This window comes from Terrapene carolina, unplaced genomic scaffold (assembly GCF_002925995.2).
Source record: "Terrapene carolina triunguis isolate 2854851 unplaced genomic scaffold, T_m_triunguis-2.0 Scaffold789, whole genome shotgun sequence".
NCBI lineage: Eukaryota > Metazoa > Chordata > Testudines > Emydidae > Terrapene > Terrapene triunguis.
In genome coordinates this window covers 5,169,799-5,191,030 of record NW_020665140.1, presented here as the reverse complement: position 1 = coordinate 5,191,030, position 21,232 = coordinate 5,169,799, and the positions used below count along the sequence as shown (strand labels likewise).

Here is a 21,232-nt window from a genome sequence, read left to right as displayed (position 1 = left end):
TTGCATGGAAAATTATTAGTTAAATTGGAGAAGATGATGATTAATATGAAAATTGAAAGGTGGTCAAAGAATGGTGAAAGGGGAGATGACACTAGCTCATACTGTCAGCCTGGAAGGCTGTTACTAGTGGAGTTCCTCAAAGATTGGTCTTTTTGCTATAAGCTGGGGACACATCACTTGGAAGCGACAGAAGACGAGAAAGACCTGGTTGTATTGGTCAATGACAGAATGGCTATGAGGTGCCAATGTGATGCAGTCGTGACAATGCAATGCTAGGATGCATCAGGCAAGGTATTTCTAGTAGAGATAGGGAAGTGTTAGGGCTGGTCTACAGTGCCGCGCTAGTTCGGCGGCTGGGGATCGAAGTTCCGAGTTTGATTTATCGCGTCTGGTCTGGACGCGATAAATCAAACCAGGAAGTGATCCCTGTCGACTGCGGTACTCCAGCTCAACGAGAGGAGTACCGCGGAGTCGACGGGGAGCCTGCCTGCCGCGTGTGGACCGCGTCTGAACCGCGGTAAGTTCGAAGTAAGGTATGTCGAATTCAGCTACGTTATTCACGTAGCTGAATTTGCGTACCTTACTTCGACTTGGGGGGTAAGTGTAGACCAAGCCTTAGTACCGTTATACAAGGCACTGATGAGATCTCATCTGTAATACTGTGTGTAGCTCTGGTCTCCCATGTTTAAGAAAGAGGAATTGAAACTGGACCTGGTGCAGAGAAAGGCTACTAGTATGACCAGAGGAATGGAAAACCTCCCTTAGGAAAGGAGACTTGAGGAGCTTGGTTTGTTTAGCCTAACCAAACAAAGGCTATGGGGAGATATGATTGCTTTCTATAAATACATCAGAGGTATAAACACCAGGGAGGGAGAGGAGTTATTGAAGTTAAGTGCCACAAAAACAAATGGATATAAACTAGCCATCAAGAAATGTAGGTTGATATTAGAAGAAGGTTTCTAACTATAAGAGGAATTAAGTTCTGGAACAGCCTTCCAAGAGGAGCAGTGGGTGCAAAAAACCTAACTTGTTTCAAGACTGAGCTTGATATGTTTATGGAGGGGATGGTAAGATGTGATTGCCTACTGGCATATGGCCCATCCGCAACTGCTAGCAGCAAATATCTCCAACGGCCGCTGATGGGACACTAGATGGAGAGGGCTCTGAGTTACTACCGTGAATTATTTTCCAGGTGTCTGGCTGGTGAGTCTTGCCCACATGCTCAGGGTATAACTGATTGCCATATCTGGGGTTGGGAAGGAATTTTCAGATTGGCAGAGTTGCCTCCCTCTGCAGCATGGGGCATGGGTCACTTGCTGATTTGAACTAGAGTAAATGGTGGATTCTCTGTAGCTTGAAGTCTTTAAATCATGATTTAAGGGCTTAGGGGTCTATTACAGGAGAGGATGGGTGAGGTTCTGTGTACTGCAACGTGCAGGAGGTCAGACTAGATGATCATGGTGGTCGCTTCTGGCCTTAAAGTCTGAGTCCATGAGCAACATACAATGGGTGAAGTGTGATGAGCAAATAAGTCCCTTTCCTAGAGCTTAGACTAACTGCACAAGTTAAATATAGTACAGTACAAATAGTCTGAGAGTATGGTCAGTCCAGCTGAAACGTTGCATGGACTGTACAGGTGTACTGATTTTTTTGAAACAGAAAATGGGAGGCAGTTTCCTGTAAATAAGTAGGGTGTCTGATCTGGGCATACCGAGTGGCATTACAGAAGACACTGTTACTAGCAAGAGGAGAAAAAGGGGGAGGGTCATGAGAAAAGCAAGTGGTCTGTCAAGGGAGCTCAAGAGGAGAAAGAAGGAAGAGACATAAGCAGAAGGTGAAATTCTGAGTGCCTTTGAAAGTAAGGAGAGATGTGAACGCTGAAGGAAATGTCACCTTCCTGTCTTTGGAAACTGGGGTTCAGTGTCCTTGCTTTTCAACAGAGCAAAATGTACTTTGCAAAAACAGTTGTCAGTACTAAAAGCAAATGTGTGTGTGTGTGTGTGTGTGCACACGTATGCATGCCTATCTACCTCTGTGTGTGTCTATCTACCTGGCAACCTATATTAAGTACACGACTCTTTTGTAGCCGTGCAAGTATAAAGAGCAAAAAAAATTGAACTCCAGATAATCATATTGTGAAAATAGTTAAAACAATTTCAGTGTAGAGACGAATGTGCTGGTTGCCACTATTCCACCTGACTGAAATTTGTGAGTTCTTTCATATATTGTACCTTCCATTTAAAAAAACAAATAAATCTGGTGTTCACAAACAAAAAGGAAGCTTTTATACTGGGAGGAGTGGGAGGGAATCTCACTCTTCTCACTGGCAAAAAAACAAATTCTCAGTTACAGCAATTTAGCATTTTGCAATTAGTGAATCTATCCAGTAGGTGTAAAGTAATTTTACTTTACTGATACCTCCAACAATGTATTACAAAGTCAGTGGTTAATGAGACCATCTGTTGTTAAAATTATTAGTACGCCTTTTAATATTCAGAGGAACTATTATTTTTGTTTTTAGTTTTTTTTAAAAAATGGCCAGCATGCTGAGGTATGTTACTGAATTTTGGGCAGGGACTGCCTCTTTGTGTACAGTGCCCAGAACAACATGGCCCTGGTTTTTAGGAGCGCGTGTGGGTATAAGTAATAAGTTGCAAGCACTACAGACGTTATGTATTTAGGCCCCAATCCTGCAACTTTTGTTGCACTGATGGATACAAACTATGTGGGGGCCCATTTAAGTCAGTGGGGTACTACATAGGCACTGTAGTCTGCCCATGAAGGTGCAATGGCGGGATCAGTGTCTTAGGAATTTTGTTTTGCAGCATGACTTGAATGTTTTGAAATACTTAAATGTATCCACTGGGTTTTCTTTGAGTGTTTTCTGTAAATTGTAACATGATTATAGGTAAGAAGGAATAAATAACATATGATGTGTGTGGGGGGGTGTTTTGTGGGAGACAAGCAGAGCTTCCAATCTCAGCATCTACAGATCTTGTATCACATAGTGATCGCTGCTCACTTTATGTGCACGGTACATCAAGTGAGGATATAAGTTTGTCCTCTGTTTATAATTTGTTATTTACATTAGTCTCACATATATTGTATAGTATGTAGAAAACACCATATAGTATGAAGAAAAGTGCCACATAAATGGCAAGATTTGGTAACACTTTGGTTGTTATAAAGGGAGAATTTGTGGTGTTTGTGACCTTAAACTTTAAAGTAGAGTGATCATGTTGCAAATTTTAGTATGTAAACAGAGTTGTGTTAATGTGAAATATTCTGTATAAATCCAGATCATAAAATTGATTCCAAAGGCCATAATAAGTGTAAAAGACACTGACTGTTGTGTTTCCATATTTAGCTGCAAAAAAAAATATTGGATCTAGTACTCCATCTACTGGTGTTTAAAAGCACTAGCAAGAGATGCAGTTCTTTGTTGAATACACTCTGCACTAGGTTTTCATAGGAGGAAGTCCAGTGTTTGGGTTCTTTTGACAATATACCAAGCACAAGATAACATTTTGCCCCTTTTAATTAAATGGTTAAAGTTCTACAGTCTACTTCTGTAAACGCTTGTGTATGTCAGTAGTCCCACTGAGCTCAATGGAGGCTGCTCATACGCATAATCATTCTGGACTAGCCAGCAGAAGAAAGTTGCACTAGTTTAACTTAAAGTCGGTAAAACTGATTTAATTAAACCACTGCAAAAGGCTGTGTGGATACTTGTCTTGGTTTAAACCAGGCATATGTCAGTTTAAGTTAATTAGGAAATATTTACTTACTAATAGCGGAAAGCCTGTGCTGTCAAACAAATGTAATTCATAAAATCTTGTGTTTAAAAAAAAAAGCAGCTGAAAATGGGCTCTTGTTTCCATGCGATGTGTTGTAGTGAGCAGTGTTGCTGTTTGTACATTTTCCCCAAAGTTTGTTCACAGAGCTGCTCCTTGATTAGAGGCACAACCACCTGTTACCCCATGTGTCTGCTACTTCCACCTTCTCTGATCAATGGTCACCTTGCAACTGCAACATGCTGCTTATGCCCCAACCATGAACAGTACAGAAGAAACACAAGATCAGTTCTATTCTGATTTGGATGATATAATTACATCTATACCCAGTGAAGAAAAACTCAGACTTCTAGGAAACTTTAATGCCAGAGTTGGAAAATAGAGTGAGGCTTGGAGTGCAGTAATGAAGAGCAGTGGAGTTGGAAAAACGAATAGCACTGGTCTCCTCCTACTCAGCAAGTGTGCTGAGCATGAGCTCCTTATTACCAACACAATCTTTAGGCAAGCTGATAAATATAAAACCTCTTGGATGCATCTGAGATCAAAGCACTGGCACCTGATTGACTATGTCATTATACAGGCAAAGGAACATCAGTGTCTTGAAGATCACCAGAGCAATGCAAGGGGCAAACTGTTGGACTGACCAATGGAATATCAGAGCTATTTTTAATTTACATGCTGTTGCCCATTGGCAAAATAATGTTGAACAGGTTAAACAGAAATTGAACATAGCAAAGGTATTAATTTCTTCATCAAAACTAAGGGAGAATGGGGAGGAGAAATGGGATACCATTACATCATCACTCCATAATGCACTCCTAAAGTGGAATATATTCAAATTTTCCGTTGTTCAAGATTTACAAGACACTCTAGGCAGAAACCAAAGATGGGACCAGGATTAGTTTGATGAAAATGATGATGAAATCATAAAAGATCCTCAAGGAAAAGAAAGATGTGTTTATGTCTCCGCAAAATGACAAAGAATCAAAATCAAAGAGAGAGAAATTCAAGAACCTGCAAGCCAAGATTCAAAGGCTGCATTGTGTCCTACAGGATAACTGGTGGGAAAAGAAAGCAGAAGAAATATAGTATTATATTGATACTAACAACACAAGGATGTTTTATGATTCCCTGTAGTCCATTTATAGTCCTTTGAAATCTGGACCTGCTCCACTAATGAGTTGAGATGCATTTACCTTAATCAAGGAAAAGAGAGGCATCACTGAGCTACTCAACCATCCCTCTATTGTCAACCCACAGGTGCTGAAAGAACTGACACAGTACCCCATATACAAAGAAATGGCCCAGCTGGCTACTTTTGAGAAAGTGCAAAAAGTTACCAAAAAAAGAAAATCAGGAAAATGACCAGGCAAAGACAGTATACCAGTTGAAATCTTTAAACTTGCAGGCCCCAAAACTGTGAACTAACTACATTAAATAATTAAGGATGGGGAAGTAAAGAAAATTCCTTTGGACTACAAAGATGCAACTGTAGTTAAATAAAGACAACAAATCTGACTATGGTAACTGCCGGAGTATCTCCCTGCTATCTATGTGTGGTAAAAAAAATTGCCAATATTTTGCTCAATTTGCTTGTCAAAACAGTATCAGAGAACTTTCTACAAGAGACCCAATGTGGCTTTAGATTTGGTCAGAGCACCACAAAAACAATGTTGATTGTGAGACAGATTTAGGAAAAATGTATTGGGGGCAAATACCATGAAATTGTATGCTGTCATCTTTGATCTAAAAAAAGTGTGTAACACTGTGAGCAGGAATGGCCTCTGGAAAATTCTAGAAAAGTTTGGCTGCCCTACCAAATTTGTTAATGTCATGTCAATTCTATGAAGACACGAGAGGTCAAGTACTCTCAGATGGTGGCCTTGCTCTAAACCATTTCCTATATCTGATGGGGTGAAAAAGGTTGTGTGTTGGCATCTTCCCTTTTTGGTCTCCTCTTTGCAGGCATTCTGAATTACGCAACGGACGGCATTCAAAAGGGAATCGATATAAGGTACTGGAGTGATGGAAAACTCTTTAGTCTCCAAAGGCTTACTTCAAAAACAAAAGTTCTTGAGGAACTCATATATGAAGCCCTTTTTTTGATTGATTGTGCTCTACTTAGGGATTGTCTACATTACCGGCTGGATTGACGGGCAGCGATCGATCCAGCAGGGGTCAACTTATTGTGTCATCTAGACACGATAAATCGACCCCCGAGCGCTCTCCCGTCAACTCCGGTACTCCACCAGGGCGAGAGGCACAGGCGGAGTCGACGGGGGGTGTCAGCCATCGACTTGCCGCAGTGAAGACACCGCAGTAAGTAGATCTAAGTACATCGACTTCAGCTACGTTATTCACGTAGCTGAAGTTGCATAACTTAGATTGATCCCCACCCTAGTGTAGACCAAGCCCCAGTCATAGTGAAAGTGACTTACAGCTTATCCTTAACAGATGTTCAGAGGCAATTGAACAGTTTGGACTCACCATGAGCCTGGAAAAAAACTGAAGTCCTCTTCCAACCAGCTCCATCAACCATTACCTCTGAGCCAGACATCACCATTGATGGTATAGAATTAAAGAGTATTAGTCAATTTACATACCTTGGCAGTACCATCTCAAGTGATGGTTCCCTGGATCAAGAAATATCAAATATAATACGAAAAGCAAACCAAGCCTTTGGAAGACTTCACCATAGGATACTCCAGCACACCATCAAACAGTCAACAAAACTGATGATATACAATGCAGAAGTGAAAGCATTCTTTGTGGGTGTGAAACCTGGACACTTTACCGCTGACACATGAAGCAACTGGAAAAACTTCACAAGCTCTGTCTCCGCTCCATTCTGAAGTTCCACTGGTGAGACTGTCTTCTCAAACATTAACATCCTTGAAAGAGCAAAAACAACCAACACCAAGGTGATGATTATCAAAGCTGAGCTTAGATGGACAGGTCATCTTATCAGAATAGATGATGATAGACTTCCTAAAAAGGTTTTCTATGTCAAGCTGAAACTTGGAAAGCGCAAGAAGAGTGGTCAACCAAAACACTTCAAAGACATCCTTAAGCAGGTTCTCACCTCATGCAGCAAAAATATTGATAACTTTGAAGACCTAGCCATGGACAGATGTGAATGGACAGCAGCTTTCAATTAAGGTTGTAAACACTGAGGAAGACAGACATGAAAAATGGATTGAAAAAAAGGCCAAGCTTCATGATGAGTCTTCAGTGGAAGCCTGCACATTCCTGTGCGTTATTTTTTTCATGATCTTGCTTCTCATGGATTGGACTGTACAACCACAAGAGAACACACATGATGTCTTGATGGCATTGTTGGATAAGACAGACATCCACACAACCTCCACAGAACCTTCAGACTTTGATGTTTCATCTGGTTCTCACAACAAAAGAGCCCTCAACCATGCTTGTAGCTATTTCCATCGCTTCACACTGACTCAACAGACACTCAAGGCTTCAGAGTGACAGTCCTGGGAGAGTTGTGTTGACTTGTGCGGGTGGTATGCTCTGTTGTGAGGAGGTATGTGTTGAGAGTTATTGTGTGTGCTAGTGAGGGGTAGCTTTGAAGAACTGTGGCAGTGGGGTCAAGTAATCCACCATCCGTGCAGTCTGCCTCGTACAGCCAATGAAATTATTGCATGCAAATTAGCTGTAGAGTAAGGGTGGTGATTGATTGTGTTACCTTAGATATCATAATGGTCTAGGACTCTTGGCATGGCATAGCTACATGCCTTACTGTAGGTGAAAGCCCACGCTCCTTCGTGGGTGCAATTCATAAAGTAAAAATGGCTGAGTACTTAAAAATGGGATGGTAGCAGACTATGAATCCCAGTGATGATTCAGCCTGGTGATACGCTGAACAAAAAGAGCTCTTAATCATGCTTGTAGCTGTTTCTGTTGCTTCAGACTGACACAACAGGCATAATAGGGTTCAGAGTGGCTCTGAGTGATAATCGTGGGATCTTATTATAAAGACTGAGTTGACTTAATGTAAACTAAACTGAAATGAGTCTGATTTATATTGGTGTTCACACAGCTTTTTTCTTCAATTTAACTAGACCAATTAAACCCCAAATTAAATTAAACTGGTGCACCTTCTGTATGTGACAAGACCTCTATTTGCATGATCAGGACCTAAGGGCTTGTCTACATGGTGCATTAGTCTTCATCAGAGGGGTGTAAATTCTAGTGCTCACTAGTGTGTTGTACATTAGCTAGCCTGTGCAGACTCTGCTAGCACACACTAAAAATTTCCTACTGAGCGTTAATGTAGTACTGTTTTGGGACTACATTAATGTGCACTAGGGACCTTTTAGTGTGTGCCCGCAGCGTCCACAGGGGCCAGTTAGTGTGCAACACACTAGTGAACACTGGAATTTACATCCCTCTGGTGCAGAGAGTCCTTATGGCTCTCCGTGTGCTGGAATAATAAGTGCTGTGTTGGTCCCACATTACTAGAGACAAGGTGGGTGAGGTAATATCTTTTATTGCACCAACTTCTGTTGGTGAAAGAGAGCCAGGCTTTCTAGCTTACAGGGAGCTCTGTGCAAACTTGAAAGCTTTTCTCTTTCATGAAGAGAAATTGGTCCAGTAAAAGAGATTACCTCACACACCTTGCCTCTCTAAGAGGGAAAACTTATTGTTCACTTTTTCTCTTTTGCATTTGCACTGGTTTTGTCATAGGGCCATGTAGTTCTGAGCTCCATCCAAGTGCCTGAGGAAAAGCAGATAATTAGATAATCCTCCATTAATCCTCCTCTGAAATTCAATGTGGTTTTCAAATATTTTATTTGTATTTTTTCGGCATGTTTTTCTATTGTTGTTGTCTCCGTTGATAGCACCTTAAAAATAGCAACATGGAAGCTTTGTTGAAAATGTGTGTCCAGAATCAGTTTTATAAAATCAAAGTGCACCTAGCACAGCAATTAATGTGTTAAACAAATACACTTCAATTGTACCAATACTTAATAGTACCGTTAAAAATAAAGTGAAGAATTAGATCTGTTATATTAGTAGTTTGGGTATCGTTAACATTTTTCTGAGAACAATAGAATGAATGAGATTGAAGTTGATCCCATAATGAATTGTCTTTAGTAAAACACAAACAGCTTTTGAAATGTAAGAAAAAAGCCTAGTGAGCTTTTTTTTAAAAAAGGATAATTAAAAAACAATCTCTGACAAACACCACATAGTTTGGGTCCCAGCTAGTTTAAGCTCTGATCAAACAAGTTGTTCTATGTGGGCAGACTCCTGCGCCCATGTGGAATACTAGGCAGAGAAAATACTGCAGGGCTGCCAGTTTGATGTGGTAATGGTTAAGAATTAGTTCTCCTTTTCCTTCTGAACAAGGAACTTGTTTTTTAAAGTAAGACGGTATTCTCAAAGTTATTTTGCCCCTCTGTAGAGCTTCTGTCTACACTCTTCGCTGCCTGGCTTCTTACTGAAGTTTTAAAGAAAAAGTGTATGAATCCTCACATTCAGATCATAGTTTGAATTTGTAAGACTGGCTATTAGAATTATTCTGGTTTGTTTATCTGATAAGCAGCCCATTAGAAAATTCCACAATATCCTTTAAATGATCAAAGTTACCTTTTCTGTGTGATGTGTGTTTCTTTAATAGCTTTTAAGTTGCTGTATTTTGGGGCCACACAAGGAGCAATGTTACTTGGGATGAGGGGATTTGATATGGACAATGTGCTGTTTGGTGTGGGAGAGGTGTATATACACGAGTTGTACTTCATCAAGTTCCTTTGTTGTAAAATGGCAGATGCCAATATTTATGCTGAAACTGAAGATTAGGTGTCCAGTATAAAAGAGAACATCTCACACCTTGTTAATGGTAGAACATGTGTGGCAACTCATAATCCCACTGAAACAAACAGCAAAATTCATGACAAATTTTAGCATATGACTGTGAACTGAAATCAATTTGAAACTTGCTTTCAGACACCTGTAAAATCATCACTATAACCAATAATGTTTAAGTGTAGATTCCAAGGCCAGAAGGGACCACTGTGATCATCTAGTCTGACCTCCTGTATTACACAGGCCATAGAACTTCCCCAAAATAATCTCTAGAACAGATCCTTTGGAAAAAAACATTCAATTTTGATTTAAAAATCGGCAGTGATAGAGAATCCCTGGTAAAACCATTGATAAACTGTTCCAATGATTAATTACTGCAACTGTTAACACTTCTATCTTTTCTGCATTATTATTGATAATTTTGCCATTTCCATCAAGTAATGGACCAATATCATTGTCAGGATTCATTTTGTTCCTAATATACTTTATTAAAAAAACCCTCCTCCTTATTATCCTTGGCTGTGCTGGCCATAGATTTCTCCTTGTGTCCCTTTGCTTCTCTTACAATTTTTCTATAGTTCCTGGCTTTTGATTTATATTCATTACTATCAACTTCCCTTTCCTCCATTTGCTATATATTATTTTTTTACAGCTGTCTGTTTCAGGATACAAACAACTAGTAACTGTATACTCTCCTCATAATTTTCTAAGCTTTCAGTGTTCTTACAGTGAAACTGATTTCTTTGGCCAAAACTAGGGATAGTGATTAACTAATTCAGTTTTCATATACTATTACTTAACGCTCACCATTTCTTTGCTTTCAATTAGAGTTTCTGATGGGGGCATTCATAGAATATTAGGGTTGGAAGAGACCTCAGGAGGTCATCTAGTCCAATCCCCTGTTCAAAGCAGGACCAACACCAACTAAATCATCCCAGCCATGGCTTTGTCAAGCCAGGCTTAAAAACCTCTAAGGATGGAGATTCCACTACTTCCCTAGGTAACCCATTCCAGTGCATTAATTTTAACATCCTAGAGGCAAAGGAATAACCCCTTTCTCTGCAACTCTTTCACAGCAGGAAACAATTGAAGCAAAGTGGTAGCTTCCAGGGCTTCCAATTCCTCAGTTATTTACAGAGCATGGTTAGGAATACCAGAAGGTCTCCCGGAAAGACACTATTTGATAGGTTCCTCCCTGGTCTGACAGTAGTAGAGTCAAGGAAACAATTATTTTCTTTCAGTTTTCCCTGGCAATTCATCTCTTTCCCCTCTCGCCCCCCACCGCGAGGTATATGATAAAATCTGCTATACACAGCCATATCCCACCCAGCATCTCTTCTATGGCAGTGTTTACTACAGTTGGGGAGCACACAAGGCAGAGAAGAGCCTGAGGGCAACAGGGAAAGCGCTCTGACCCACACTACTCCTTCACTGTGGGACTTGCATCTTCAGTTTTGGTCAGCCACTAATGCCGCTAGGGGCAGGAGCAGTTCATATCCATGAAGATCCAGGCTCAAGCAGCAGCCTATTGCCCAATCATCTCTTCACTGCTGTAGCAAAATTTGAGAGCATGAGACCAGGCCTCATGGAGCTACTGATCAATGTTCCTTTCCAAATACACCACCTCTCCTCCCTCCCTCCCCAACAAACAGAGAGTGTGAATGGGAGGGGATGAGGTGAGATTGCAGCAGTTATACCGGAGATGTGCCATGAGTGGATGTTGTATGTAGTATACATAGTCCCAGGGATGTACAAACCCCAGACGAGTCAGGAATGAGTTGAGCTGCCAGGGCCTCACCGTGCAACACCTGAAGTAGATGTCAGGCTTCAAGGGGGTGGGGGAAGGGATCTCAAAAGGGAGACCACAGCTTGTTGGTCCCTGGCTGGGAGGGATAGAAGACTTTTAGCTCTCATGGGAGAGTAGGTTGGCTGGGGTTGGGAAGTGAGAAAGATTGCTTCTATCAGATGTAGGCTTGCACCAGTCCAGGTGGAATATCAGCATGAACTCTCTTCTTCCTTTGCAGAGCCTGGGTGGGGTGAAGAGTCTGCTGAGGAGTCAGCCCCGGAGGGGTGGAAGAGTGTGTGTTTAGTTTGGACTTTCAGTACCTTGGAAAGGTTGGAACTGGCATGACTTTGCTGTAGGGCTAAATGATCTTGAGCTGGAAAATGGAGGAGGATGGGTGGATTAGCTGGAGACCAGGAGGAAAACAGAGGCAGCGCCATTGCCATGCTGTGCCATACTGGTAGGCAGCATGGAGGAAGGATATAGCCACAGTATATGTGTATCTAGAGAGACAGAGAGAGGATAAGAGAGAATGTGTCTCTGTCCGGTTGGAGAGGTGTAGACAATTTTTTTATGAAGTTGGATCTTTGGTCAATCACTGTGTATCTGGGAAACCTGTATGTTATGATTGGTTTGTATTTTACATGTCTGCAATTCTATTGCCATCCTGAGCAAAAATCAGTGTTGACAGCCTTTCTGTATTCTTCCTTTAAGGGGTGGGGAGGAACAGAATGCACAGACCCCATGAAATAATACAATGCCTCTAGCAATAGTTATCAATTATTGTGCCCAGCTGGTAAAGCTGAGCCTAATGTGCACAGGTCAGTTGGAAGAAATAAGCTCATTCTGTCCTCTAGATCCTGTCTCTCTATTTCTGGAGAAGGCAACAGTATGCACGGTGGTTAGGCAGGACAGAGTGAATTACTGTGAATTCTTCAATTATAAGCAAATAGCTGCACAATCTCTGAACTTCCTATGTATGTGTATCTTTCATACACACTCAGTAACAGAAACACTACAGTGTAACCTGGCCATAAGCGATTATACAATAATGTACAAAAATACTTTTTCGCATTTGATTTTCTATAGCCCTTTTAAAACAGTTTAATCATCTCCAGTAAGAATCGTATTCAAATTTGTGTTTTGATTTCAGCTGAAACCTCAGTAGTATCCACCTCAAGCTTTTATGTTGTCATCAAACGTAATTTTAAAAAAAGAAAGAAGAGAGATTAGCTATCATTCCCAGGATGCAGCTTTCATCTTAAACTTCAGAATTGCTTTATTGATTTCTGGTCTTTGTGAATCCTGATACTGTGTCTGCTTGGGTGTACACACACAGACTGTAACCTTACCAACCTCTTTCTGCTGGAGCAGAAAGTACAATGCAAAGACTAGTCATCAAAGAAGATTCCATGAACTTATTTTCTTGTTAATCATTCTCTTCCTATGGTATGACATACTTTTTGCTGGTTTAGTTTTACTATTTCTTGATATTTTTTTTTATTTTTATTTTTTATGTTGCTCATGGCTAGTTACCTAGTTAGTGTGTTTTCTTGTCATTACATTTCTTTAGGGCATTTGGGCAATATAATTATTTTACTTCCTTACTTTTTTTCCTCCAGTTTGATCTAGAATCTTTGTCTGGATCATAGAAATGTAGAGCTGAAAGGCACCTCAAGTGGCCATCAAGTCCAGCCCCATGTGCTGAGGCAGGACCAAGAAAATGTAGACCATCCCTGATAGGTGTTTGTTTAACTTGTTCTTAAAAACCTCCAATGATGGGTATTCCACAACCTTTCTGGGAAGCCTGTTCCAAAACTTAAATCCCCTTCAAGTTGGAAAGTTTTTTCTAATATCTAAACTAAATCAGCCTTGCTGCAGACTAATCCCATTAGTTCTTGTCCTTCCCTCAGTGGACATGGAGAACAATTAAGATACATTGCCTGAGTTTTTAAAAAGGTGCTGAATGCTCCTAACTCCAGTTGAAGTCTCATCTAAAGGTCAGATCTACAGCCTTGCTTGTTCTTATGTCACTATTTTTCTGTTTGTGGATCTGCATCCATAGCACAAGGCTTCCTCTGGCTATACTGCAGCTGCGTTTTCCTGAAGTCCAGCTACTGTGCGGATCAGGATCTGCTTCTATTAGTTAGGTCAGAGCTAGTTCTAAAAATCACCGGGGGTCATTTATGGCTTAAATTTTTTTAAATTAATTTTAAAAGTCATTTAATGTAAAAGAGAATGGTAATTGATTAAGTGAGTTCAGTAAAACATTAAAAAGAAATCTGTAGAATATAAATGCAGAAATATAATCATAAATATTTAACAATACAAAACTAGACTAGAAAAGGGCCTAGGAAGAATTTAATGTTAGAGCATGAAGTTGTCTGACTCAAGACCTGGTATTTCCTCTCCTGTGAGATTATTCATATAGCTTGTAGTTGATGTCGTTTTGCCTTCATTTTCAAAGGAACCCAAGGGAATTAGGCACCCAGTCCACACTGAACTTTAGTGTGAGCTGGGCACCTAACTTCTTTGGGTTCCATTGTAAATTCCAGACTTTAGGTGGCCAAAAGAATGCTTGGCCCCTCATAAACCATAGAAAAGGCATGATCCTTTCCCCAGAGAGTTTACAGTCTAGAAGCAGACATGATGGAAAAGTGATAGGAACAGATAACGTTTGGGCAGAGTATTAAAAAAAAATCTATGGCATGTGATACTATTTATGCTAATCTTTTGCTTGATTGCCAGAGTTTCAGAACTGAACGTTGAACTGTATATTTTTATTCTAAGTGCCATTAATTAAATAAATGCACCAACTTCCAGTTGTATTTAAAATGGACTTTTATAATAAAAATGTCATTCACATTTTCATATCTTCAGATTGATTTTAAAATGTGCCTGCCCAAAGATTTCGGTTGATGTATTAAAACATATCTTTTTTTCCCCCTCACCCCAGATTGGTGTCTTGGCTGTCTAGAGTCCCAAACACTTCAGGTCCTGATGGGGGACTCAGGATCAAGACGTTCAACTCTTGTGTCTCGACTGCCAATATTCAGGAGAAGTATTAGTCGAAGACATGACTCCCTTCCTTCCTCACCCTCCTCCATTAATACTGTGGGTGTCCATAGCTCCTCTCCCTCCAGCACCAACTCAAGCTCAGGTAGCACAGGCAAGCGAAGGAGCATATTCCGCACACCTTCCATCAGCTTCCACAACAAGAAGGGGAGTGAACAGAAGTCTGAATCTGCAAGCCAGAATGTAAGTATTTCAAATGGTGCTCAGTCAACTCACAACAATTTCCAAAAACCGAGCTTGGAAGAACATGTTAAAAGCAGAGGGAGGCATTCAGTTGGTTTCGGCAGTTCACGGAGCAAGAAGATAACAAGATCTTTGACGGAGGACTTTGAAAAGGGGAAAGAGCCATCAAGTAATAAGAATGTCTTTATAAATTGCATACGTTCTGGAAAAAACGAGGGCGATGACTCTGGCTTTATAGAGGAGCAAAGTAGACGATCTATTAAGGAATCCTCACGGAAACTTCTCCCGAAATCTTTCTCATCACACTACAGGTTTTCAAAGCCAGTCCCCCAGAGCCAGTCAGTTTCCTGTGTACAACAGTCTGGATGCTTGTTGGAGATTAAACCATATGTTGAAAGCGACCCTGTAACAGTAAGGTCCTCTCCATCATGTTCTGCTGAGATAACAGAATGTGCAGGAAGTTCTTTGCAATCACCACAACTTTCTGCAGACCTCACCACAGTCCAGACCCCTTCGGAATTTTTAGCCTTGACCGAAGATTCTTTCTCAGAAGTTGATGTGGTGCCCAATAGTGGAAACACGGCACCACACACACAGAACTTTGACAATAATACTTCTACCTCTCAGATTTTCCTCAGTCCTGTTGCTGCTTATGTGAGGAAAATAGATCATGTAGAAAGTACTTCCCTGTCTGCTGTTATATCTCCTGTGAATCATACAAGCTTTTGTAGTACTGAATCAAATACCTTGCCTAAAAATACTGCTGCTAATCAAACACAAGTATTATTGCAAACTACTGAACTTCCTGTTAAAGATGCCGGGCACATAGGAGAAATTAACTCAGCAGATGCACAGTTAAAAACTTTTGTGTTACATCATGAAGAAAAAACAGTGGAATGCTCTCCAAAGGCTAGTGGATTATGTGGGGACCAACATGAAATAACGTTATCTGAGTACATTAGAGAAACAATTCCTGTAACAGAATCGAAGATTATTCCCTCCTCCTCTGAATCCCGATCCTTTAAAACACAACAGGGACATGAAATAAATCACTCTAAAGGTACGTCACATGGATTTTTGCCTTGATTCTCCTGAAAAAGGTGTTCAAAATTGTAAAGTAGCTTTACACATTTGCAGTATTGTAAACCCAAAAAGTGAAAGAGCCAAAATTGTGCTTTTGTTTTCGAAAGGTTAAATCCATGTTTTTTATCTGTCTTCTAATTTTTAGCTTACTCGGCCCACTCTCAATATGTGACACGATGGTAGAGTTGCCAACTCTTGCAAATTTATGAGTAAAGTTATTTTGGCCAATGAATCTCTTGATTTTGGGAGGGCTGTGTTTGTGTGCGGGAGGGGTGGGGGAGTCTTGCTCATGATTTTTGATCTTCTGAGGTTGGCAATACTGGAGACAACCATAAAACACTAGGCAGCAGGATACATGGTTCCTGTTCCTGGCTGTGGGAGCAGGCGGTGGTCTAGTGGTTGCAAATGGCATAGCCAAATGCAACAGTGCCCCTGTTTGGGTCATCTGGAGACATGGAACCTCAGATCACTGATTGTAAAAGCATGACATTGTGGTACTTGAGCTGAAGAATCACATCGTTTAGGATGAAGTATAGCAGAGTCAAAAACTCTAGGGATATGTTTACACTGCAATAAAAAACCTGGGGCACCGAGTCTCAGAGCCTGGTTCAGTTGATTGAGGCTCATGGGGCTTCGCCTGCAAGGCTAAATAATGCAATGTAGACATTCAGACTCTGAGACCTACCACACTCACCAGATTTAAGAACCCAGGCTCCAGCCTGAGCCCAAATGTCTACGCTGTAATTTTTAGCCCCACAGCCTGAACCCTGCTGGCCCGAATCAGCTGACCCGGGCCAAGTGCAGGTGTTTTGTTCCAGTATAGATGCACCATAAGTGTAGTCTAACTGTGAGAGGGTGACATGGGGCCGCATTGTGTTAGTGTGAATTACAGAAGTGCCTAATTTTGCATATTGAAAGACTGCATATTTGGCGCCCCCAAATCTTGGCGCCCTAGGCAACCGCCTAGTTGGCCTAAATGGTAGCACCGGCCCTCCTGCCAAACAATACTTGAGTTGCACAGTTAGTCTGTCTGAGCAGCACAGAGTAACTGAGTCCCCACTGTAGTACTAGCTCCAGTGCCAGCAGCTTCAACCCACATACTCCCTGACAGATGAGTTTAAAGCACCGCCTAACCCAAGCCAGAGATTTTTGTGTGTGCAAAGGAGTCATGTTAGGGGCAGCATTCAGGTTATACCATGAGCTAACACTGAAGGAAGACAAGCCCATTATCTTTTTGTTGTTGTGATTTTACCATCGCACTTTCCTATTGAAAAACAACAGTAGAAAAAAAAAAAAGTTATTTCTCTTCCTTCGTTGGTGTGAAGTGAAAAAACTCATTTAAAATGAAAAATTGGCTGACTATTTAAGGAAAAAAGTGAAACTATGTGAACAATGCTGTCAAATATACACATTAAATGGAACAAATAGAGAAACATATTTCAAATACAGCAATCTTACATTGTGTATTACGTGATGAGGTAAAAACAGTAGTTAGTGATTTTTTTTTTTTTTAGTGTTCACTGTGCAAGATCAGTACAAAACATTTATGTGGATTAAACAAAATTCAAAGGAAATTATTAATGCCAAGCAAAACACATTTTACTTGATGGGGTATCAGACTAGACTAGAAATTGATTGCATGCACCAATATGGCAAGTGTGTATACTTGCACAATAATAAAGATATATTTAAAAAAATCTTGGACTAACATCAGCCCATTCTGCAAATAAAAAAAGGAGGAAGGGTTCTATAGAACCACAAGGTTTGCTGTGCTATTGTGCTACTCCCATCTTTAAAATCCCTCCTCTGCTTCCACATGCGTGAAAATTAAGGCTGTCAAGTGATTAAAAAAATTAATCGTGATTAATCTGACTGTTAAACAATAATAGAATACCATTTATTTAAATATTTTTGGATGTTTTCTACATTTTTCAAATATATTGATTTCAATTACAACACAGAATACAACATGTACAGTGCTCACTTTATATTTATTTTTTATTGCAAGTATTTGCACTGTAAAAAAACAAAAGAAATAGTATTTCAATTCACCTAATACAAGTACTGTAGTGCAATCTCTTTATCATGAAAGTTGAACTTACAAATGTAGAATTATGTAGAAAACAACTGTATTCAAAAATAAAACAATGTAAAATTTTAGAGCCTACAAGTCCACTCAGTCCTACTTCTTGTTCAGCCAATCATTCAGACAAACAAGTTTGTTTACATCTGCAGGAGATAATGCTGCCCATTCTTGTTTACAATGTCACCTGAAAGTGAGAACAGGTGGTACTGTTGTAGCTGGCGTTGCAAGATATTTACATGCCAGATGCGCTAAAGATTCATATGTCCTTTGATGCTTCAAACACCATTCCAGAGGACATGCTTCTATAGTGATGACGGATTCTGCTTGATAACAATCCAAAGCAGTGTGAGTGCCACTGAAAATCAGCTCGCGTGCCGCCTTCGGCACCCGTGCCATAGGTTGCCTACCCCTGTACTAGTACAAACAGAACAGCTCTGTAGTAAATAGTTGAATAGCTGCCACTCGGCATAAGTGTTTGAAGCAATGTGACTTTTTTCTGAAGAAAATATTTTTTGTGAATACTTGCATGTAAATGCTGATTTCTTCTCTATTATAGTTAATCTTGCCAGTAGTTTCAGTCCTTACCGAGAAGGCAGACTCATAGAGAAACGCCTGAGATCCTCGTCAGAAGGCAATGCTGGAAGCAGCAGGATGATCTTAAAACCAAAGGACGGAAACACAGAAGATCTTCATAGCTTGCGGAAGCAGAGAGCAGGCTCGTCATCTTCAAAAATGAACAGCCTGGTGAGTGCATTCTTACAGATACACGTTTTTGCAATGGCTTTCATTTCTGTAGTGATTATATGTTTTTGCTTCTAATGACTATTGTAAGTGTGATAGAACACAACAACTGTATAGGAATACAAAGCCTTATCCAATGCTGGGATATACAGTACAATACAACACTCAAAACTATAAGATACTTTTCAGAACATAACCTCAGATTGTAGTCAACACCAAGTATTTCAAAAGTCTGTGTAACTTTCTGTTGTGGGGTTTTTTGCAGTTGTTATGCAGTGTTCGTATGGCTGGGGATTTCAGGTGAGAACTTCTGGAAAACTTATGATTACCAAATGCTTAGTATTAAAAAAGGAAATAAATTCAAATACTGGAAAGGGAAAAATGTAGTGCAGTAGTTGTAATTGTAAGTTTATAGGGCCTGATTCTTCAGCAGTTTCATGCTGGTGTGACTCTTACCTCAAGGAGTCACACTGACATACACCTAATGTAACTCAATGGAGAATCGGGCCATAGTCATGTGAAAAGTAAATCACATATAACAAGGCAAGACTAATTTCAAAGGGCTGAATGCTCCCCTTCCATACACAAACCAGTGGCGGGGGAAAAATGCTCAAAACTCAGGATAGAGAATCTGTTTTTTGAGAATCCTTCCTCCCCCACTTCAGGATGGGAAGTTGAAAACAAGTGTGCTGTCTAAAACCATTATAGAAGATTACTTTTTGAGGCCTGCTTCGAGGTGAAGGGGTGGTATAAGGAGCCTGTTGACTTTTAAAGTTGTCTGCCTTCTTGTAGTCCGTGAGGGTAAAGAACTTAAGGTGAGTGTAATGTACTCTCATGCTTACTCAAGACAATAAGGAGAAGTGTAGAACATGATGCTGCATGCTGAACAAGCTGCAAGCAATGGACAAGTTATGGTTGATAGAGGAAATAACAAAATAAGTCTTGAACTCAGATAGGTTGCTGTTGTGAGATTGTGAAGGGTTAAATAAGGATTTAGCCTATATAAATATCTGACACACAACTTGCCATGAAGAGTATGTGAGAAAGCAACTCCAAAATTCTCCATCCTACTCACCACTTCTGCACATGTCCCTCAATAAGCATGGACATAAAAGAGGAAAATCATCCTCACTATGACCACTACACTGCAGGTAGAGTTAGGGTCCCAGTTGGGATGTCTACAAAGATTACCAGCCTATCAGGATTGAACACAATCACCCTTTGAAGGTAGGGTTTTTTTGCAGAGCTGTGGATTAATCCAGATTGACACCGACATGTAAAAGGGCTCTAGCTGCACTTTCCTTCCACATAGTTTACAAACTGTACTGTCAAAAATGTAACAAATAGAACAAACCATCAAGGGCAACTTCTGTGATTCCCCACAGCTTTCTGGCTAACCCAACCCCCTTGATTCTTTTCCTTCTGAGCTGAACTAAATTAACCTCCAGCTGGGAGCGTCTCCCAGAGCTGACCCTGAGCCCTGTTTGATAATTAACTTCTGGAACAACAGAGGATTGTCTGTCTCAGCAGGACTCCTACAGATATTGCTGAGACAGAAGGTAATGCTGATTTTTAGGCACTCCACCTGGGGGCACCCAAAGACCGGTACAGTGTCACAGTCTGCTCCATCTGGCTAGCAAACTGAATTTGCCATTTCAAAATGAGGGAACAATTGTGCGCTATGTCAGCATTGAAGATAACCTTATTTGCTGCTGACCTCTGCACAGCTTAAGATTTTCTGTTTTGTATGTGCCTGGCTGGGGTCGTCTTGAGTGCTTGACAGAGAAAATAGAAAGAACGGTTGGGTTATCTGACTCTCACATGAATGCTTGCCTCTACACACGCTTTGTATAGCCTATGCAACATTTATTAGCTAAACTTGACCTACAAGAACATCAAGAACTTTTCAGTGTGTATGTGTGCGTTTTTTCTCCTCTGTAGCAGTCACCAACTGTTTTGATTCATTATTATTTAATTTATTTCATAGCATCTGAAAGAGCACTAGGCAAATCAACAACAACAATAAAGCCAAACATTTTCTGCATGTCTCCCTATTATCCTTTCTAGGATGTTGTCAGTTTGTACAAATGATCTGATATAGAAATGCAAAACCTATATCTACAGGAAAAGGCTACTGATGCACACCAGTGAAATACTACACCCAGAGAAATATAGTAGAGTGCTGAATGGCTAGATAGCTGAAGTGATTTCTCTGTAATTAAAGAGAATAGCTACAGCATGTCTGTCACTTATCCCGAGTAGTTTGCATTCAAAAAAGCAACAAATAAATCAGATTTTTCAAAAACAGGACATTCTTAAATTGAAAATGTTTTTATACATCACGATAAGTGTGCCTAGTACTTTACAGACAAACTAAAGAGCTTACTAACTATAGAGCCAGTCCTTCAAACACTTAGGGACATGCTTAACTGTCCTCTCATTGGCTTATACAGGATATAAGAACTCATACATTGTTTGACCTCTATAACACTGATAGAGAGAGATGCACAGCTGTTTGCCTCCCTCCCCCCCCCAGTTAATTAATAAGTAAGAAGTGATTTTATTCAATACAAAAAGTAGGGTTTAAGTGGTTCCAAGTAATAACAGAAAGAACAAAGTGAATTACCAAGCAAAATACAATAAAACACGCAAGTCTAAACC

The 21,232-nt window shown here is 40.3% G+C and overlaps 1 protein-coding gene across 2 annotated transcripts in view; it reads left to right on the top strand.

The window, feature by feature from the left end:
* The window catches only part of CCSER1 (coiled-coil serine rich protein 1), a 1,059,536-nt gene that overhangs the window by 97,285 nt on the left and 941,019 nt on the right, over positions 1 to 21,232 (top strand). For both annotated transcript variants that reach the window (XM_024216934.3, XM_024216935.3), the window contains exons 2-3: positions 14,360 to 15,721; positions 18,387 to 18,574. In XM_024216934.3, coding sequence (XP_024072702.2) covers positions 14,404 to 15,721; positions 18,387 to 18,574 — 1,506 coding nt within the window. In that variant the 5' untranslated portion in view covers positions 14,360 to 14,403. The remainder of the gene's footprint in view (positions 1 to 14,359; positions 15,722 to 18,386; positions 18,575 to 21,232) is intronic.